Here is a 19,774-nt window from a genome sequence, read left to right as displayed (position 1 = left end):
AAAACACTACGAACAAAAGACCAACGATCATGCCTTTCCTTTACACCAAGTAAGTCGACCCTCTCTCAAAAAAATTTTCTATGGGAAAACAGTGTCATCCTGGCCGACACTCTCTCATTGCGATGCAAACAAGAGCTAACGACGAGATCAGGAACTGGGGCGGTCGCCACGCTGGCGGTGGAGTCACTGTTAGCCGTCACGGCGTCAGGAGGAATCCCTTCCGGATCAGCTGTGGGAGGTTTAGCTGCTTTCGCTAGGCCATACCGAATTGCCTGAAAAGACATGCAGAACATGAGACACGATGGACAGGGACAAGGAATGATTGTCAGGCTTAGATCTGCCACCCGGTGGGGGAACAACGTGGGCTTTCAATGGCGAGATGGAGCATTCAAGGGGGACGAGAACAAATACTAGCCAACGTCCTTGTGGAATTGGGCCATCATGTTTATGAAGCGAAACGAACACAGCAATGTATAAGGGTAGTTAGGTATCCCAAAGACTCGAATATCGAGATTACGAAAGGCAGGATCAGCAAGGTCAACGAAGCATTGCCAGAGAGTAGCCTGCTTTGCTACGAATAGCAACCAGTCAATCCCAAGAAACAGTGTAGTATATACTTCTCTGCATCATGAAAGAGTGATTCGATGATTTCCGGTCGGTTCTCTTCATTACTATTTCTGACAAAGGTCTAAATCATCGCCATCTGCCCAGACGCGCGTTGCAGGACAATAGTCGTACATTCCGTGGATATATTTGTGTTTCGATTCAGTCAGCTGAATATTTCATGTAGCCCGTGTCGTCTCATCCCGTTCCTAACATATACTAGACACCTTCGTCCTGCCTGGTCAGTCTACTGCAACTTTCGTGGGTGGTTCCTCGCTCGCCACAGAGCTCGTTGAAGGGGTGACTTTCGTGTGCTGCCCGCTCGTTGCGGTCGTATCGTCGTCTTCATCCCAGGCATCATCTGGTGCGTTTTCGTCCCAGTTGTCCAGCTCTTCCTCCACCGTCCGTGCTGGTGTGACACCTGTCTCTTGACCTCCGTCGCCGTCTACGTCGTGCGAGCGTAGAGTACCATTGGCGCCCTCCCCAAGCTCTAGATCTTCACCTTCCAGGCCGTCACCCGTCAGTGCAGAGTATTTCGCTCTCCTCCTCCGTTCAGCTGCTCGTCGATGGTAAGCGCTCGCTAATGACAATGCTGCGAGACTTCCCACGACATTTGCCAGGACATCCCAAGCGTCAAATTCACGATCATTGGGTAAAAGTCCCTGTGCGATTTCACTCCCCACCCCCAAGAGTAATGTGCATACAATCAACGTCAGATGAATCACGCGGCGCCGAGAGGTGTCAAGGATGAAGTAAAAGGTCCCAGTGAGGAGGAAGAAGCATATAAAGTGGAGGGCCTTGTCGGACTGCGAAGGGATGTATGGTTGCGCGGCGGCTGGCGTGGATGGAAGGGATGAGTGTGGGAGCAGGCCGAGACTGGAGGAGAAGACCAGGAGGATGACGAAGGTTACTATAGTTGACTCGTTAGCATCAAGATAAATGTGAGAGGCAGTCAGGCCTGCATACTTGCGAAGGGAAATCGGATTCGCATTATGTTGGTTCGGTGTCTATGTCGAGGTCGCTATTCAGTCGACAGTGGAAAGACAGCCAGGTAACGAACTGGTGGACCTCGAGAGATGCGATGTCGGGGACTGCGATTGGTCGGACTCGGCTGGCGGAATGCCAGCTTCAGGCAGACTCGGACATGGCTAGACAGCGGGAAACAGCGCAAAAGTACAGAGGCAAGTTGTGATGCGTCAAAAGAAATCAAATTGAGCACTTTGGTTGAAGTCGTTGTTGAGCTGGAATCGAGTGAGGCCTGGAAGGTGACCGGAAATATAGGAGCCCAGGTCGCCTAGGAGTTGGAGAAGCAGGTGCACCTACCAGTGACCACCTAAGGTCCCAAGGTACCAGTAACTTTGGCTCGGTGGCTCGGCAGGCGGGAGTCACTAAGGCACCTAGGGCCTCCGCTGCCTCACTCAATCCCAACCGCAGTTTGTAACGTTTCTTTCAACCTCAAGCCTCGCCTCTGCGTAATCGCATCAACAGTCGACATCAATTTTTATCACCAGCACCACCCATTCAGCGCAAATACTTCTCAATTAATGTGCAGGAGCGCCTACGCACCCCTCTGTACCGCCTCGTCGATTTTTGGCCGATTCCCACGATTGCCTCGTCGGCGCTGAGGCTTCCTTTTCAAACTGGAGGAGTTACGCCCCTCGCCTCGCCGCAGTCGGGGTTGGCACGGCCATGTCCCTATCATGGCCGCCCCCAAACAGTCAGAAACCACCAGACGATGAACCTCTTCTACACTCTCTACACAGAGATACTCTAAATGGTCTGCTCCGCGCGCCTTCCAGACCACACACGCCGAGTTCGTTCAAATTGCGCAGTCTGGGGAGCGGTTCCCAGTCCGGCCAAGCTGCGGAGCCAGAGCCCAGCATCGACGAAGATCCCCAGATTGTCCGGTTTCGCGCACTCTTCCAAGATGCCGAGAGCAAACTCGCGACACTGTTCAATGATGTCGGACAAGTTGTAGTTCCTCAAAGGCGCACTCTTGCTGCCGCTTCTCTCCTACAATCTGCGCCCGATGCCGCTGCATCATCCGCTCCGCCCCCTGCTCCTATATCAAAAAAGCGCAAATTGGATGACGACGACTACGATGATTATGACGATGACGACGACGACGAGCAATTGGACGCCGATGCGGCCAACGCGTCCTCGGTCAAAAACAACCCGAATAAGATGCATATCATCGCCGACGCCACCTCGTCGCCGACCCCAAGGCCCGCTCCGCCCCCAAGCATTCCCTCCGACTCGGCAAAGACCGCTCTTAAAACGGGACAGAACAAACAGAAGGAAGATGCCGAGGATGCTCGCAAGAAGCTGGAAGAGGCGAAGCGCAAGGAAATCGAGACTGTCAAAACCCTGTCGCGCACAATGTTCTTCACGCTTGAAAATGACAGAGATGCGATGTTGGATCAGCAACGTCTGGACGAGGCAGAGCGCAGAGCCGAAGCAGAAGCAGAAGGTCATGCTAACCGACAGAATGCTGCTATGCAGCAAGGTAGTCTGAGCAAGGCCAATCTCGGCGCATCAAGCCTGACGCTTAAGAACCTCATTGCGCGTCTAGATGAACATCGCAACTTAGTCCATGCCACTGAGTCGGAGCTGCGCGCTCTGATGAGCGAGGTGCGCAAGAACCGAAGCAAATGGGCAAGTGAAGACAAAATCGGGCAGGAAGAACTCTACGAGGCTGCGGAGAAAGTCTTGACCGAGTTGAAGGCTCATACAGAGCACTCGACGCCATTCCTTAACCCCGTCAAAAAGAAGGATGCTCCTGACTATCACCTCGTCATCAAGCATCCCATGGATCTTGGTACCATGACCAAGAAACTTAAGCAATTTGCTTACAAGTCCAAGAAGGAATTCGTGGATGACCTCAATCAGATTTGGAAGAACTGCCTCAAGTTCAATAGCAATCCTGACCATCTATTCCGAAAGCACGCTCTCTTCATGCAAAAAGAGACTGACAAGCTTGTACCTCTGATTCCGGATATCGTCATCAGAGACCGAGCAGAGGTCGAGGCTGAAGAAAGGCGGCAACAAGGTGATCTCGACGATGGCGCCGAGGAAAGTGACGATGAACCCATCATGTCATCGCGAGGACGTAAAGCACCCAAGAAAAGTGCAAAGAAAGGGGGTGCAGCCGCCCGAAAAGCTCCGCCTGAAACGACCCCCATCCCAGAGACGAAGCCCGTGTTACAGTCACTGAGCTCCGTTCAAAATGGCATCCGAGCGGAATCTGAGGTCGACGGGAGTCAAGGCCAGTCGACGCCTCCACCAGGACTTTTGACCCCTATCGGCGCGCCCGGGCCTGGTAGTGTTGCAGGAGGCGGTAGTGAAGCAATGGATTTGGATTTACCCGCACTGCCTTCATCAGCACCGATACCTGAGTATGAAGATGAGGAATATAAGCTCTGGAAACAGAAGACGAAGAAGGATCGCGCGATGCTCGCGGCCGCGCGACACAAGCTTTTCCGTGGAGACAAGTTGAATGCCGAGGAGACAGCATTATTGCGAAGTAAGGCTGGCATGCGCAGGTGGCAGCGTATGCAACGAGAAGCTGCGGGCCAAGATGCTGCCGATCTTGGGGCTGAGGCATCTGAACGGGACAACAGGGTTGAAATTCATGGCCAAACCCTCGCCGAGGGAATGGAAGTCGAGGAGGAGAATATGCTCCCTGACTATTACGATTCGCTCTCGGCCATACCTGACATCAACCCCCGACTGAGATGGGACCAAGACTCTGAAGGATATGTCATCGAACACGCCGAGGAGTTTCTCCGATTGTATCCTCCTGGGCAATTCGTGGCCCCGCGCGGCAAGCTAGCTAAAACGATCGAGAACAACATGCGACAAATGCAAGACACGCGGAAGGTGGTTTCGAAGATCAGCGTTGTCAAGCAGATGCAACTCCAGTCGCAGACCTATCAAAACCAGTTCCAGAAGTACCAACCAGAACCATTCGTCGAGGCAGATATTCCAAACCATGTCATGTCCGATGATGGGCCTGTCATGGCTCCGTGGGTCTGTAAGGCGGCATTCCAACGATCAATAGGGGAAATTTTCTTCCACGCAGGGTTTGAAGAGTTTCAGCCGTCGGCGATCGATGCGATGACGGACCTGGCAGCAGACTTTTTCCAGCGACTATGCTCGACCCTGGTGAACTACAGAGAAGACTATAAGATTTCCGTGCCGACTACCGTTCCCGTGGCCCAGGGTGAGGACAGCAAGGTGGTGTACAAGCCTCCATATACCACGGAGGAGGCAATCCTCCACTCTCTGCACACAGGCGGTATATCTCTTAATGACCTGGACGTGTATGCACGAGAAGATATCGATAGGACGGCCAGTAAACTCACCATGATGCATGAGCGAATGAAAGGACATCTCGCCGACCTCCTTCGACCAGCGTTGACCGACGAAACTGCTCATGGACAAGGATCATTTGCAGATGGTGGAGAGCAGTACGTCGGCGGAGACTTTGCAGGTGATCTTGACGAAGACTTCTTCGGCTTCCGCGAACTGGGACTCGATAAGGAGTTCGGAATGGCCAGTCTTACAGTACCATTCCACATTCTTCAGAACCGTCTCGGGCTCAGCAATCAGCAAGATAACTCGGCAGAGTCGGCGGAGAAGATGTTCGTGGAACCGCCCCGTTGGCCCAAGATCACCGTCGAGAATGTGGAGGAGCAGATTGGTATCATTAGAGAGTGGCTCAAGAAACGCCTCCACGATAACGGCGAGCGCCCTCTAGTGGAGGATCTAGAACTGCCACCAAAGCAAAGGCCCGGCCATGGGAGGGCGCGAATTCCAGCATCCGGGAAGATTGGAGAGGGCACGCTCAAGAACAACAACAGCCCCCAGAAAAAGGCGGCAGCTAACAAGAATGCCGCGAACGCTGCAAAGGCTGCTACAGGTGCGGTGGGAAGCGCCACACCGGGTGACAAAGGCAAGAGAAAGTCGGTCGTCGCCAACGGGGTGGTTGACGATAGTCCAATGGTCAATGGCATTGGAAACGCCACTCCGTCATCACCAGGTCCTGGTGGGGATGGGAGCCCTGAGAAGAAACAGAAGCCTGTGCTGAAAGCGAAAACTTCGACGACTGAGGTTCCCAAAGGTCCGGGTAATGACAAGAATCAAGACGGAAACACACTACCTCCGGCTGTGGATGCTTTGGATATGATGGATGGTGTCAACGGCGAGATGCCTCAGGTTAATGGTGTCGAAAAAGTGCATGGTGTGATTGGAGACGGCGATGCAAGCATGATGAGCCCTGAAAGCTTATGATATGCATGACCGGGTTTGGGATCGAACTGGTCATGGGATTAATCACAGGAGGGGATGTTGGTTGCCGTGCACGATGGCCATGGTACATTGCGTGATATTGGGTATAGAATGATTTGTTGGGGTGCGACGGATGACAATACTCCTTTGATTTTGACGGTACGAGACGCCTTTTTATTATACCCAGGACTTTGGAAGTGGACCAGGATGAGGAGGAGAGGAGGGGAGGCATGCTTTTATTTCACAACGACCAGAAGGGAGGCTTTCATCTGAGCAATGCTTCATTCAAATCCGAAGGACTGGGTGGGCGGGGGAATACCAAAATCGATCGAAGCATGGGGGAAAAGCCAGTCTCGTGCCGCCAGGGCGATGATTGTCAAGAAACCGAAAGAGGTGAATGGCGTTTTCTTGTATATACACTTATTTTTTTTTTACACCTTGTCTCACCTGTGCATCCATATTCTTGCTTATCTGAAGTTGAGGCTCTGAGGCTCAAAGGCTCAAAGGCTCAAAGGCTCCAGAGGGCCCTGGGTGAGTATGTACAAGTCCACAAGTTCGAGGCACATTTTGTCCGTTGTTTACTAGGACGTGTGGCTTCTACATACCGAGTATACACATCATACGCATCATACGCATCATACACATACACATCACACTCATAATATGAGTGAACATGAGTAATATGGATGGAAATGAGTGGAGCGAGTGCAGGAATGTCACATACATTAGTGAAGTGCTACTTATTTGGCTTGGATCTCAATCTCATATAACTTAGTTACCTGTTTGGTTTATTATAGTTTTTGCTTGCACTTGACCAGTGACGGTATGGGCATTATGGTATTAGAACGAGAGAGAGAGGGGAGGGGCGAATACCGGGATACAGGAGAAGATGGGTAAGTGAGCTGAGCACCCAGGTGGCACTTGGGTGGGTAGCTGAGTATGGGACTATACTTACAAGGATATAAGGGTATACTAGGTAGGTAGGGTAGGGTGTCAGTGTCATCCATCTGTGATCATGACGGGGACACACACACACACACACACAGAGGGAGAGCGGGAGAGAGAAAGAGAGAGGCAAAAACCAAGAGGCCTAAACGACTTTGATATCACATCCACTTCTAATATGAACCAGCAATCAGCAATCAGCCATCAACAGCAGCAACAGCAACATGAGAGAGATTGGCGTTTCATTCATTGTTTCGTTCCCTCTTTATTCTGTTGTTCTTCTTCCTCTTGCCCTCCTCCTCGTGTCGTGCTATTCCCTCTCCTGTCCTCCTCCCCTCCTGATCATCTCATCCATGTTGCCCTCTGATACTCTGTGTCGGCCCGTGCGTCGCTCCTCTACCCGCTCAGAGCGAAAGCCGGCAGAGCAGACGACAACCTCCACATGTCTTTCCAATCTCATTCGCTTCTCCCAGTCCAGACTTGTCGCATTATGCAAAATAACTCCTCACGGTCCGCTGCCCGTCTTCGCTGAGGCCTTGCAGAACCTGCTCGGCGTTGATCCCCGTCTTGCCAACGAGCACCTTGGCACTCTCGACGATCTTCTTCGCTGTGGCACCTTGGATCATCTCCGCTTCAAGAGCAAGCGCGATGTGGTGGAAAACTTGGGCCGCCTTCGCAAAAACTGCTGGGTTTTGTCTGCAGAGAAAAGGTCAGTGACACGAACAAGACATTTCGGCCAATTCACTCGCAGGATCATGCAACTTACTGATCAATCAACTGCGCAACAAAACTGTACGCATATGGGGCCGCTTCTTCGTCATTGACCACAGGCAGCGTGTCGAGCCACTGCTCCACGACCGACTGCGGATTGACCACCTTGCCTGCGTTAAAGTGCAGAATCTTTGCAATTGCAGCACAAGCATTCTCTGTTGCAAAAACATCGTCGTCGCTCCTTGCGTTGGGGACCCGCGTGATCTGCAACAGAGTGTCGATACTCGCGGCCACAAAGTCACTCCATTGCTCTCCACCCTTTTGTCCGGCGATGCCCACCCCGTAGGCGGCTGCTTGTCGATTATTGGCATTTTCGTCCCTCATACCGTTAATCAGCGGTTGCATGATGTGGTCAGAAAACTGGTACGACTGTGACCCGCAGAACTCCAATACATCGTCAAAGATGCAGATAGCCCACTGTCGCTGCATAGGATCCGGGTTGGAGACAAACGCGTCATAAAAGGGCATGAGCTGCTGCCACGCTGGGAGGAATGCAACGCCCATATTCTTGAAGATGGTGTGGAAGGCTTTGTTCATGTCCGAGAGGAGGGTCTGGTCGTCCTCAATGGCGTACTGTACCGACAAGGAATCTTCCTCATCGGCGTCCGGGCCCTGATTGACAGCAGCAGACTCGGCCTTTTCTTCAGCGCGCTCTTGGACGCGCTTCTGGAACTCTTCTAGCGTCGACTTGACCGATTGCACGAATTGCTCCATGTGGTGTTGCGTCAAGCAGCCCTTGCCTACCACTTCGACACTCTCGTAGAAACATTGGAACATTTCTGCTAAGGTGTCGATCGAAGGTTCAGCACTGAGGATTTCAATCTCCTTCTCGGAACACTTGGCCCAGATCTCGTTCAATTGTGGCGACTGCTCGCCGTATCGCTTTTTGATCGAGTTGAGTAGCTGCGGGATTAGTTTGGCAGAAGCCACCCGGACAGGATCGTGGAAGAAGAACGACAATCCAGGCAGGGCGATTCGTTCCGTGATATCGGCCACATACGGCTCGAAATCTGCTTCCAGAATCTGTGCGTAGATCGTGATGAGTTCAATCGCCGTGTGTTTATCCTCGAGTGTGGACGTCTTGATGCCAATAACTTTTCCCTTCAAAGGCACCAACTCCCACCCCTCCTCTTCGAGCACTTCATCTTCGCTGTCTATCAACTGGATATCTGCTTTGGCGGCCGCAAGCTCCAACAAGGGCGGCATAACTCCAGGAAGATAAGGGACAAAATCAGAGGCTAGAACCCTGCACATACGTCCCCAGCAATGTAAAAGATACTGTGACTGTGGGTCGTCATCATCCGTGATGTTTTGCTGAATGTTGCCGAGGATCTGGACGAGCGTAATGCCATCTTGTCCCATCTTCTCCTTGCCCACAGCCAGGGCGATGAGTGTGGCGCACTCCATGGCTTTGGCGCGGAGCAATCGATACTCTTTCGACTGTTCGGCTTGCAGGACGTTGAAGAGAAGAGGCATCAAGGTATCGTAGTAGCGAACGAAGGCACTCTCGGCCGAGTCGGCGATCGTGGCGATAGTTGATAGTGCTTGCTCCTGAACGTACCGCTTTGGAGATTGTAAGAGCTGCAGGAGATGTCCGAGTAGTTGATCTAGGTACGGTTCCAAGATTGCCTTCTCCGCCTCTTCACAGAAGTTGACCAGCGCCGCAGCTGCATGTGCTTGTACTCGCGGTTCGGGCGCTTCGAGGACGGGAATGATGTTTGTCAGCACCACCTGGTGATACTTTTCCTGCATGGGCCCAGCAAAGTCGGTGCTCATCTGGCCAAGGGCATTGCATCCAGCAAATCTCACTCGTGGATGAGGATCTCTCAAGGATGGCACAACCAGTTCGAGGACCTTGTCCAATTCGCCGATCATAAGATCTCGACAGCCCTCAGAAATTGCCGAAATGGCCATCAGAGCGGCGTGTCGATCTCTCCACGACGAAGAATGCATCATTCTCGGGAGCCATGTGAATGTTGCAGGAAGCATCACTTGGCCTCCTAGCTTATTAGCCAAACGGTCCATGCACTGCTCGCCTGCGACGTGGTTCAGGTCATTTTCTTCACTATCAAGATCCTCGGTCGCGTTCCACTCCGTGGCATCGTCATCATCGATTCCGATGTCAGTCATCAAGCTAAGACATTGCGTAACCATATCGTTCACATATGAGGGATCTTTCTTGCACATGGCTGGCGCCCATTCGGCGAAAGTAGCCATCAACTCCAAAGCGTTCTGCCGCGTTTGATCGCCTAGTTCTTTTTCTTGGATGACTGAGATGCTAAACTTGACTAGATTGTTGAAAAGACCCTTGAACATTTTGGGGCATATTTCGGCGAGTTCAATAAGCGAGACAAATGCCTTTGATAGATTGTCGGTGTCTCCAGCTTCTTTGAGAGGTGGTAGAATGTTGAGGATTTCTGGTATCAAAGGATAGTACTTTGGTTGGGTCTTTTTGGTGACGGAATGAAAGAACGAGGCGAATGCTTCGATTGCTGAGAGGCGGACCTGGATCGAGTCAATATTCGTCGTCCAAACTCCATTGTACCGTTGTCTCACCTCGACACTGCTGTCCTTGAAGCCTTTGAGAAAGACCTCCTGAACGGCGCCTTCGTGCTCTCTCTCAATTATGCCAGGCGTCGTGGAGAATATTCTGAATGAACACTCACGCATGCCGGCGTCACTTGACTGGCTCGCTTGGAACAGCGCATGCAGTAGTTCCACCCAGTTTTCGTTCGTGCCTCCATAGTATGTCAGCCAGGGCAGAAAGAGGGAGCAAGAGTCAATCGATCCCTACCGGCATCCACATATTGTCGTGCAATCTCTGCGATTGCATCTCCGATTTTATTCCTGACCTGGTTGACTTGTTCCCTTGCTAGACCCTCCAGCAATTTTGACCGAATGGCCGTTTTAGCCTCGGCGCTGAGGGACCAAAATAATTCCCTAGAGTCGGAGCTGGGGGGAATTTTGCGTTGTTTTGAGGCTTGTTTGCGAAACAACACCGCAGCGAAGGAACGTGTCTAGCGGGACAATTTAGCAACTCTCTACCCTTGAGACCTCCTCTGAGATCTTGACATACCGACGAGTCTGGCGCGGCTTGGAGTTGTTCGGCCAGGCCCATCAACAACACCTCGGGACGGTTGGGAGTCCAGTCATTGTTGAGCTGCTCTTCCGCTTGACTGCGGAGAGTGTTGTCGGGCGATGAAAGGGCGTGCAGGAGCTGGGTCAAGGCTCCCTGCACCTCGGCAGGGAGAACAGACATTTTGGAGGATCTGGTCTAGGACATGCAAGAGAGGGAAGTTGTTCGCAAGAGACAATGATATGTGTTGATCGAGGATTGGAATGTCCGCCTGCGCGCGCGTGGGACGATCTTCAAGAGGGATTGACTTCGAGCGGGAAATTGAGAAACGGCGGGATGTCGACGGTGGGCTCCTTATCAAACAGAAACTCTGAAAACAAGAGCTTCTGAGCAGTCAGACAGCACTCGATCGCTTTATGATGTCGACCAAAAGGATGTTAAGTGTCAGTTGTGTGGTGAATTGAACAAGGAAACAATAATTTTGGCCTGCGATTCTCGCTCTCCACCAACCGAACTCCAAATGTTTCTCGTTCGTACACAGTGGGATGGTCTCACGTGACGGGCCCTTTTGGGCCTGTTCTCTTCTCGCGGCGTTTTCATTTGACCACGTACATTCTGACCCCTTGCGCACGCTTGTTTCATCTCTTATCATCTTTGTCACTTTGCATGGTCCACGAAGACTCGCTGCTCGTGCCAGCCATGCCAGCGCTGTCTGTGACTCACGTCAGTCTAACCACACCTACCGATGCGATCAAGATCTTTACCCCTGACAAGCCTCCGTAGATGGCCGAATATCGATCGCTCAATACATACGTGCAGTCGTTTGCTATCATAGTTAAGAGTAGGAGCAGACTCAGAAACCCCAGGACTGTCTAGAACACGTGTAATCAAACATTTCGAGACAAATTGCTACACTAGCCTTCGCCTTCCCTTCGCCCTTTTTGTCCCTTGATCCAAGACATCTCTTGTCACTGAGCGCATCGTGAATTTAATCCCTTCAATGGCTCGTCTCTTCCGACTACTGATCGAAGCACCAGTCAGTCGGTATCCGGAGATAGAACTCCAGAGGATGGGTCGAGCAGTATAAAAGGCTCAAAACAACAGTTCTAGTGTGGTGGGAAATGTTGGACGGACTCTGTGCTCCAAGGTCCCTCTTCAGTACGCTCCCTGTGAGACAACTGCTTTTGTTGTGGAGAATCCTCAAGGATATGGATCTCACATCTGCCAGGATCACCTATCCACCCACCTTGATATCCAGCTTCCACCTTGCCTAAAAGGGGCGGATGGCGTACGGCCTCTCTCTGATTGTTAATCGCGACATCTAGGTCGATGCATCCATCGATAATTGCTCGCATAGTATTCATGGTCGAGGATTTGGGGATGCTCGGTATCAGGAAGCCTTTCTCGACTCTCATACCTTCTGCGCTATCCGTATGCACGCCGCTAGTCCTGGGAGCAGAGTCAAAAGTGGTTCCAGAATGCGAGACTGAACTTGGAGCGGTTAAAGTTGTCTCTTCGCTGGATTCAGCTTGTTGGTGCAACCATGAGGTAGTTGGACTAGGGGTAAGGCTTCTTGATTGGCAGCCCGATCGCGGATGCACCATCGCCTTTGTCCGTCTGAAATCATCCATGACAAAGAGGGCAAAATTCTTCAAACTCGACTTCCGAGGCGGAATGGCCAGTGTATCCTGCGTTCCACGGATTCGAATGTCCTGGACATCATAGGAAAGTTGCTCAATCCCCGCCAATATGGTCTCACTCATTTCTTCTGCACGAGGTGTATCTTTCCGGTTGTGATTGTTTTGGAAATGTTTCTTAGAGGTTGTCCCTGTTGAGCTTGATGAAGATGCTGAACCCGTTCGTGAATTTCCACAGTTGCCTGGGGCCACTGCAAATGACCTCGGTGCCATGCGCAAAGACGTCGAGAGGCCTTTTAGGCTTTGCAATTTCGGCAGGTCTCTAAAACCAAGTCTTGTTCTTGTTGGTATTGTACTGCTGTCTGCATCGGGCTCGCATATTCGAGCGTTGCGGGAATTCGAACACATCAAAGACCTCCCCCAAAATAGTGGTGGAGGATCGCGACGTGAACGCCCTAGGTCGATGCCACTATCGCTATCCACGCCATCAAAGCCGACAGTCTTGTTTTTCTGGATGACACGTCCATATCTCTTGCTTTCGAAGGCTACAGTATTTGGAGGGCACTCCTCAACCTGGGGACTGCAAGGGCGAGAGATTTGTATTGACGATGATTTTTGTTGATCGTTTCGTTGTTGTACTGCTATCTCTGGAGAAGTGGTTCTTCCGGTGATGATATCTTGATGCTCGTCTTCGATAGTGATCTCAACGTGGCTTTCGAGAATCCTCCAGTCATCATCCGATACTTCTTGGTCCTGTACTGACGCGTCCGGGACATGTGGGCTTGCTGAGAACCCAGAACCTGGATCCTCGATCTCGATCTTCACCTCGCTATCCCAAATCAGTCCTTCTCTATTGCTTGGCCTGTCGGGTTGGGCATCTCCAGCATTAATACTAGTGAGACGGGCTGGCAGGCTTCCGAGTTCTGCCAGCAGGCAGTCTTCACAGATTTGATTGAGGAATGACCTCTCAACAACTCGGTGAAATGGGCAGTCTCCAGGTTCAAAGGGCATCCCTCGTGGCCTTGAGAGTAGTCGAGAGGTTCCTGGAACCACCGCAGTCTCTTCGAGCCATTTTTCTGGAGGGCATTGTGATATTGGTGCAGGGCACGGCGTCTGAGCACTTCGGTAAGGCTGGCACAGAACCTCGTGATTGTAGAAACATCCGCATTCGCGATAACTCCAAATTTCAGTCACGCACATCTTCGCGATCAGGTACACACAGCACAATCACTAGGCTGTCAGCAAAGGCCATTCGCAGATGTGCAAACAGGTGTTCATGCAAGAAGTGAATCGTTCTCCGAGAGGATATTTAAGATAGGGTCACCTTTCCGTGATCACAAGAGGGGGTTGCGGTAGAATCTTGTGAAGCATGTCTGCCAGACCCTCCAATCTGCCACGTACGAGTTGAATATGCCAATTGTCGTGCTCCCGGCAGATTTTTCGCGCTTGTGCGACGTGGCTTCAGGGACAATCTTGAGTTAGCAGGACCGGGGGTCTAATAGGTTTGCATAACCACGGCTTCACGCATGAGTATTGGAGTTTCGCCTGGTCCGCGTCTTAGCCCTTTGGCTTTGGTCCTAGAGCCTTTTGCGAGTGTAAGAACGCTTACATTTGCTCCTGCGTAGAAATATGCTCCGTGTTCACGTTCGATGAGACTTCGAACCTCTTATGTTCTGTTTCCAATCAATCATCTGGCTCTAGCCTCGCAAAATCAATCAGACACTGATGTTCCACCATTTTGGGCATCGTCTCGTCGGAGAAAATTTCAAAGCGGCTCGTGATACCAGGCGACGTGTCGGGATGTTCTGCAGATGTCTTGTACTTCCGATACAACGCAGCCAGCAAGGTGAGCATTTCTGCGTTAGCTAGATGCATCCCGATACACATTCGTGCACCACTAGAAAAGGCCCAGAAATATCGATTTCTGAGGTCTGATTCTGGGATCAGTGTGCCGGAAGATGTGAGCCATCTTTCTGGCTTGAAGGCCAGTGGACAAGGATAGACGGTCTCGTCCCTGTGTAGACAATATGGTGACATACCCACGATGGTGCCTGCAGGAATCTCATAGCCATCGATCACCATATCGACTGGCGAAGACCGCGGCTCAAAGGTAGGCAAAGGAGCATACAGCCGCAAAGACTCTCGTACGACCGCGTTCAGGTAGGGTAAATGGGTCAAGTCCTTGGGCTCTGGAATCCCCTGGCTATCCACGGAGATGTGCGATAGCTCCTCCCTCAGCTTGATTTGGTATTTCTCGTGTTGAGGCAGCGAGAGTGCCCAGATCATGAACATGAGGGAGTCTGAAGTCGTATCAATTCCGGCTAGGAGGTGGTCGGCGCATTCGGATGCAATGTCCAAGTCAGACAGATCGGCAGCTTCTCGCACCTTGAAGAGGCGGCCAATAACTGTGCTTTCGGCAGCCTTTGCTTGCACGGCAGCCGGTGCATTTTTGAAACTGTAGAATGCCTTTAATGCATGCTGACGGATTCCCGAATATGTGAAAGGTTTCCGCATAGGCATCAGACCCGTCGAAGTCAGCAATCTTTCCAGCAGACCTGTGCGGGTCGTTATCCACTTTGTGTAAGAAGGAAAGTAAACGGTGAACCATGCCAATCTCCTACGAGCCGGGTTGAGGATGTCTTGAATCAGCTCTCGGGACTGTTTGGATCCCGATAAAGCAGTCGTTCCTCCATGATCCGGACCATACACGAATTCGGATATGGCATCAAAGGAGAAGTAATGTAAACTCGTAAAGATCTCCTTCCCGAGGCCGGGCTCTCGTTCCAAAAGTGACAGAAACCCTGTCACTTTCCTCTTGACCAGCTGTGCGGCATCAAAGCCAAGCACGCTCTGGTTTGCGTAGATGTGGCTAATCAGTTTTTTTCGTTCACGATGCTGCTTTCCTGAAGCAAACGTGAAGAGGTTTGGGCGGCCATAAACATCAAACATTTGATAGAAGGAAGTCCGCTCAAAGCCACTGCCGGCACCATATATCGTCCGCAGCGCAGACAGACTATTGAAGGAGACCTCATTCGGTCCAATTCGCACAACAGGTCCGTACTTTTGGTGTAGCTCGTTCACGGTATGTATAGAGCGTGCTTGCCGGGCATCGAAAGCCAGCCTGAATCTTGTTGCTGCATACAGCCATGGACCGGGGACTCTTCTCAGCTTCGCAGAATGTAAGAAGGAACCGGAGGCGATGCATAGCATTAAACCAAGCACAACCCAGATTCCAATGGGGGCTCCAAGTGTTGTCAATCCTGCACTTCAGCCTCAATATTGACTCTGGGGCTGGGAGCCAGGAACTTCGGTTCACTCACCTTCCGTCAACATGGTTGGTGCTCTCGCTACCCCCTTCGGTACGAAACGATGTTGCCCTTGCAGCCGAAATCAATGAAACCACTTCCATCTATTAAGAAACAGTTGAACAGCCTGACGAGCCAACAAGGTCCAAAGCTAGCGGGCTTGTCCGGGGCCAAAAGCTTCTTGTCGACGGGCGAGGGCCGCAGCATTAATGGTTTTCATTGGCCCAAATAGCCCTAGGCATGGAGCTTGAAGCGGCCGATCTTCTTTTCTATCGCAGCTATCCGACCGTGATCCTTTCCATGGGTGAGACCTGTCACGTATCCGACCTCTCGTACTCGTGCCCAGATAATTGACCGCGCAGTCCTCGCGGGGAAAGGCCAAGAAAAAGGTGCGATGGGTCTGGAAGGATGGATTTGTGCGCTCGATGCAAGCCACAATCTGTTATCTCGAATGCTGGGACTCTTTGAAACGGTCGAGAACAGTGACGCACATGTCCATATCCGCCCCCGAAGATTGCAGCGTGGCACGATCTGCAAGGCTGCTGATCTCAACACGGAAGGAGGAGGTGATAATGCTGTCTCAGCACATGCTGACAATTTCTTCTCTGAGCATGGAATGTATTTGAGTTCGGAAACCGTGGGGTGATAGAGATATCGAGCCAACTTCTCTATGGCCACGGGCACTGTCCCTGAGATAGTGACTCCAGGATCACGTCCTTCGCCTATCAGACCAGTCTCAGACCAGTCTCTCTAGGTTGCTCACACACATCTGCCGACGCTTCTCCAAGGACGAACCGGCTTGCTCCTGGTCACAATAGCGAGCGTGCCAAAATTATCTCGGTCTGTCCATCACAGCGGAACCTGCTACCAACAGTGTGGTCTTGGGCACGTGGCGACCCTGAAACTGCAGGGGAGGTAGAAGGAACCCAGTGTCAATGCAGCATCAGCAGTCTCGTGGTCGACTCGGATCTCGCTTCGAGAGGAACGTTTTCTGGAATATGCAACCTCATCGACGGTGGATTCTCGGGGTCCTTACCCCAACCAATACTCAGGCCGGTGGCCTCGATGGCAAACACGAGGGTATTCCGGTGCGACGTGGTGGCTTCTACTAGAAGGTTTCCAATTAGGCCAAGACATCCGTACACAAGCTCTTTTAGCGGGAGGAGGCAAGACTGCACAAGAAGGACTGGTGGAAGCCAGTTGTCGATCAGATTTCTGGAGAGGTTGGGTGGACGAGAATGCCTTTCAGCCGTGCTTATCGTCAGAGCCCCAACGCACTTCAACGCCTGAAGCACGATATTGCATCCCATCTGCACAAGAGACACGGGTGGCCCGATTAAGGGAGAAGGTTGGAGAGAATGGGCTCTGCCACATTCTGCGCAGGAGACACGACTCGACGAGCATGGTAGCGGCAACGGGCGTCGACGGCGGGTGGCCAAGGCAAAAACCAACTGAGGGGGGGATTTGCAGCCAAGACGCCAGAGCGCAGTCTTACATCTCGCCTTCGACTTCCCCTTCCCACTCTCCGTTATCAACAACCACTGACAGACGAGCGTTGGGTCTTGATCCTAATCCATTCCAGGGCAGTCAGCTCGAAGCCTTATCCCTGGCACTGCTACCAAAATGCCTCTGCTGCTATCACTACCTCAGATGATCCTGTCGAGTTATAAAGAGGTCGACCAGACCCTCCTCCCCGGCCATGCACCGCCCTCTCCCCCCTTCTTCCCCTCCATCTCTTCTGGCTTCTCACTACAACAAGAGGCCATCGCTTCGTGACAAGGGCCTCTTTGAACCTTTATCAACCGGAAGCCTCAGTGCCGGGTAGGCAAGAACCTTGACGTGGGTATGGCGGACAACGTCGAGTACGACCCTGAAAAGGGCATTGAACCAGTCAAAGGCCGAGGTATCGTCGATGAAAAAGGCCGCAATGCCTCCTTGACCGGACGAAAGTCGTCTGTCGTTGAGTCAATTATTGCAGCCGACTTGCTCGATGAACGATATGCCACCACTCACCGTGGCCTCAAGAGCAGACATGCTCAAATGATTGCTCTAGGTGGAACTATTGGTACTGGGTATGTTGGACTTCTGGCAATTCTCTCTCTACTGCAGAGGTCGTGGGCTGACTGATACCACCTCCAACAGTCTCTTTGTCGGTTCCGGTGCAACGCTGGCTCTCGGTGGTCCTGCCTTCATATTGGCGGCCTATGTCATCATGACCTTTCTGGTATATTGCGTCGTTACCGCCATCACCGAAGTGGCCGCCTACCTCCCCGTCCACGGTGGAACCATGTCTTATTACGGCTACCGATACGTTTCTCGCTCCATGGGCTTTGCGCTGGGTTACCTCTACTGGTACGCCCTGGGTATCCTCGTCCCGTACGAAATTACCGCTGCCGGTCTGGTCATCGACTACTGGCCCAACAATGTCAATATTGCTGTCTGGATGACAATCATGCTGGTCGTCATCATCGCTCTCAACTTCCTCCCTGTCAGATTCTATGGCGAGACGGAGTTCTGGTTCGCCGGGACCAAAGTCATCTTGATGGTTGGGCTCCTCATCCTCAGTTTCATCCTCTTCTGGGGTGGCGGACCTAGCCACGATCGTCTAGGTTTTAGATACTGGCACGATCCTGGCGCAGCACATCCCTACATCGTGGGAGGCGACACAGGCCGCTTTGTCTCCTTCTGGGAAACCTTGGTCCTGTCTGTCTTCCCCTTCACCTTTGCTCCCGAACTCTTGGTCGTGACGGGCGGGGAAATGGAATCACCACGACGCAACCTACCCCTTGCCTCCAAGCGGTATTTTTACCGCCTGGTGATCTTTTACGTCCTCAGTGTCTTGGCCATTGGTCTGACCTGCCCCAGCGATGACACCCGCTTGACTGACGGCGGGGCTGGTGCCAAATCTTCGCCATTCGTCGTCGCCGTCGCCAATGCCGGGATAGGCACCCTCCCGTCCATCGTCAACGCTGTGATTCTTATCTCGGCCTGGTCGTCCGGCAACTCCTTCCTCTATATCTCCTCACGCGCGCTTTATTCGCTTGCGGTCCAAGGCTCCGCTCCGCGAGTCTTCAAAGCCTGCAATCGATGGGGTGTCCCTTACATGGCGGTCGGCTGTTCGTCACTATTCTGCGCTCTTGCATACCTCAACGTCGCCTCCAATGGCTCTACGGTCTTCAACTGGTTTGTCAATCTCACAAACACGTGGGGTATGACGAGCTGGGTATGTTGTATGATTGTCTTTCTCCGCTTTCGAAAGGCCTGCAAGGCGCAAGGGATCGAGCCCATATATCGCAACTGGCTTCAACCTTGGGGAGCCTATATCGCCATGGTGGCATTCACAATCCTCTGCCTTATCAACGGCTTTACCGTTTTCTTCCCCAGCAAGTGGTCGGCGTCTTCATTCTTGACTGCTTACATCGGAATCCCCATCTTCTTCGTCATGTACATCGGGCATCGGATTGTGTTCTGGGGCGACAAGTGGGCGTGGGACCCGATGGAGGTGGACATGCACACGGGCTTGCAGGAGGTCATCGACGCCGAGAAGCCACTGAAGAAGAGGAAAGGACTCGCCAGGATCTGCATGATTATCGAATAGAACGCAGCGCCGTGTCGTGGAATTTTAAAGCGAGCACGTGGATAGATTGAGAACTTTGTGTGTATAGTGTATACTTGAACGACCCTTGTGCCACATTCACATTCCCTTGAGACATGTTCACTCCTTCTCTTTTCCCCCAAGATCGCCCACCCCTTTCACAGTGCAGATCATCCAGATCACTTTCTACATCGTAGAGTATATATACACAATATATAATTCGCAATCCTAACAACAGCAAAAGAGAACACCCGTGATCCTACCACACCATACGTACGTGCCTCGCAAGGATCTCGCAAATACCTCGACTAATATAACTTGAGTATTTTTGTTTCTCACCAGATCGGGAGAAGCTACATTCGTGCTAACCGTGGGTTTACCACTCACTGTATATGGGCTCATCGCGATTCTTCCGTTTTGGAAAGCCTCGGCCTTAAACTGGATTTTTCAAGCTGTGCATGAAAATTTTTGCCATGTACGTTATCCTATCAACAGTATCCATTCCTTGGGTATATAACAGAGCTCATCATCCCGAATACCCAGACCCCACGCT

At 51.9% G+C, this 19,774-nt stretch overlaps 5 protein-coding genes across 5 annotated transcripts; 2 read left to right on the top strand and 3 right to left on the bottom strand.

Annotated features, from left to right (window-relative positions):
* Positions 1-845: 845 nt before the first annotated feature.
* On the bottom strand, positions 846-1,594 carry AYO21_06855 (hypothetical protein; the record flags this gene model as incomplete). Its single annotated transcript, XM_022656814.1, has 2 exons — positions 846-1,513; positions 1,570-1,594. The coding sequence occupies 2 exons, from the start codon at positions 1,592-1,594 to the stop codon at positions 846-848; spliced, it is 693 nt and encodes a 230-aa protein (XP_022510929.1).
* Positions 1,595-2,292: 698 nt separating this feature from the next.
* AYO21_06854 (hypothetical protein) lies at positions 2,293-5,895 on the top strand (the record flags this gene model as incomplete). Its single annotated transcript, XM_022656813.1, has 1 exon — positions 2,293-5,895. One exon carries the CDS (start codon positions 2,293-2,295, stop codon positions 5,893-5,895), a length of 3,603 nt encoding a protein of 1,200 aa, XP_022510928.1.
* A 1,430-nt stretch (positions 5,896-7,325) lies between these two features.
* AYO21_06853 (hypothetical protein) lies at positions 7,326-10,867 on the bottom strand (the record flags this gene model as incomplete). The annotated part of the gene is made up of 5 exons (XM_022656812.1): positions 7,326-7,533; positions 7,604-10,113; positions 10,165-10,346; positions 10,403-10,625; positions 10,685-10,867. The coding sequence occupies 5 exons, from the start codon at positions 10,865-10,867 to the stop codon at positions 7,326-7,328; spliced, it is 3,306 nt and encodes a 1,101-aa protein (XP_022510927.1).
* A 3,137-nt stretch (positions 10,868-14,004) lies between these two features.
* Positions 14,005-15,654, bottom strand: AYO21_06852 (hypothetical protein; the record flags this gene model as incomplete). Its single annotated transcript, XM_022656811.1, has 2 exons — positions 14,005-15,581; positions 15,642-15,654. 2 exons carry the CDS (start codon positions 15,652-15,654, stop codon positions 14,005-14,007), a joined length of 1,590 nt encoding a protein of 529 aa, XP_022510926.1.
* Positions 15,655-17,471: 1,817 nt separating this feature from the next.
* AYO21_06851 (hypothetical protein) lies at positions 17,472-19,224 on the top strand (the record flags this gene model as incomplete). The annotated part of the gene is made up of 2 exons (XM_022656810.1): positions 17,472-17,698; positions 17,769-19,224. The coding sequence occupies 2 exons, from the start codon at positions 17,472-17,474 to the stop codon at positions 19,222-19,224; spliced, it is 1,683 nt and encodes a 560-aa protein (XP_022510925.1).
* Positions 19,225-19,774: the final 550 nt, after the last annotated feature.

Source organism: Fonsecaea monophora, assembly GCF_001642475.1.
Source record: "Fonsecaea monophora strain CBS 269.37 chromosome Unknown Scaff49, whole genome shotgun sequence".
In the NCBI taxonomy this organism is placed as follows: domain Eukaryota; kingdom Fungi; phylum Ascomycota; class Eurotiomycetes; order Chaetothyriales; family Herpotrichiellaceae; genus Fonsecaea; species Fonsecaea monophora.
The sequence above is the reverse complement of the archived record's forward strand: the minus strand, read 5'-3'. Positions and strand labels throughout refer to the sequence as shown.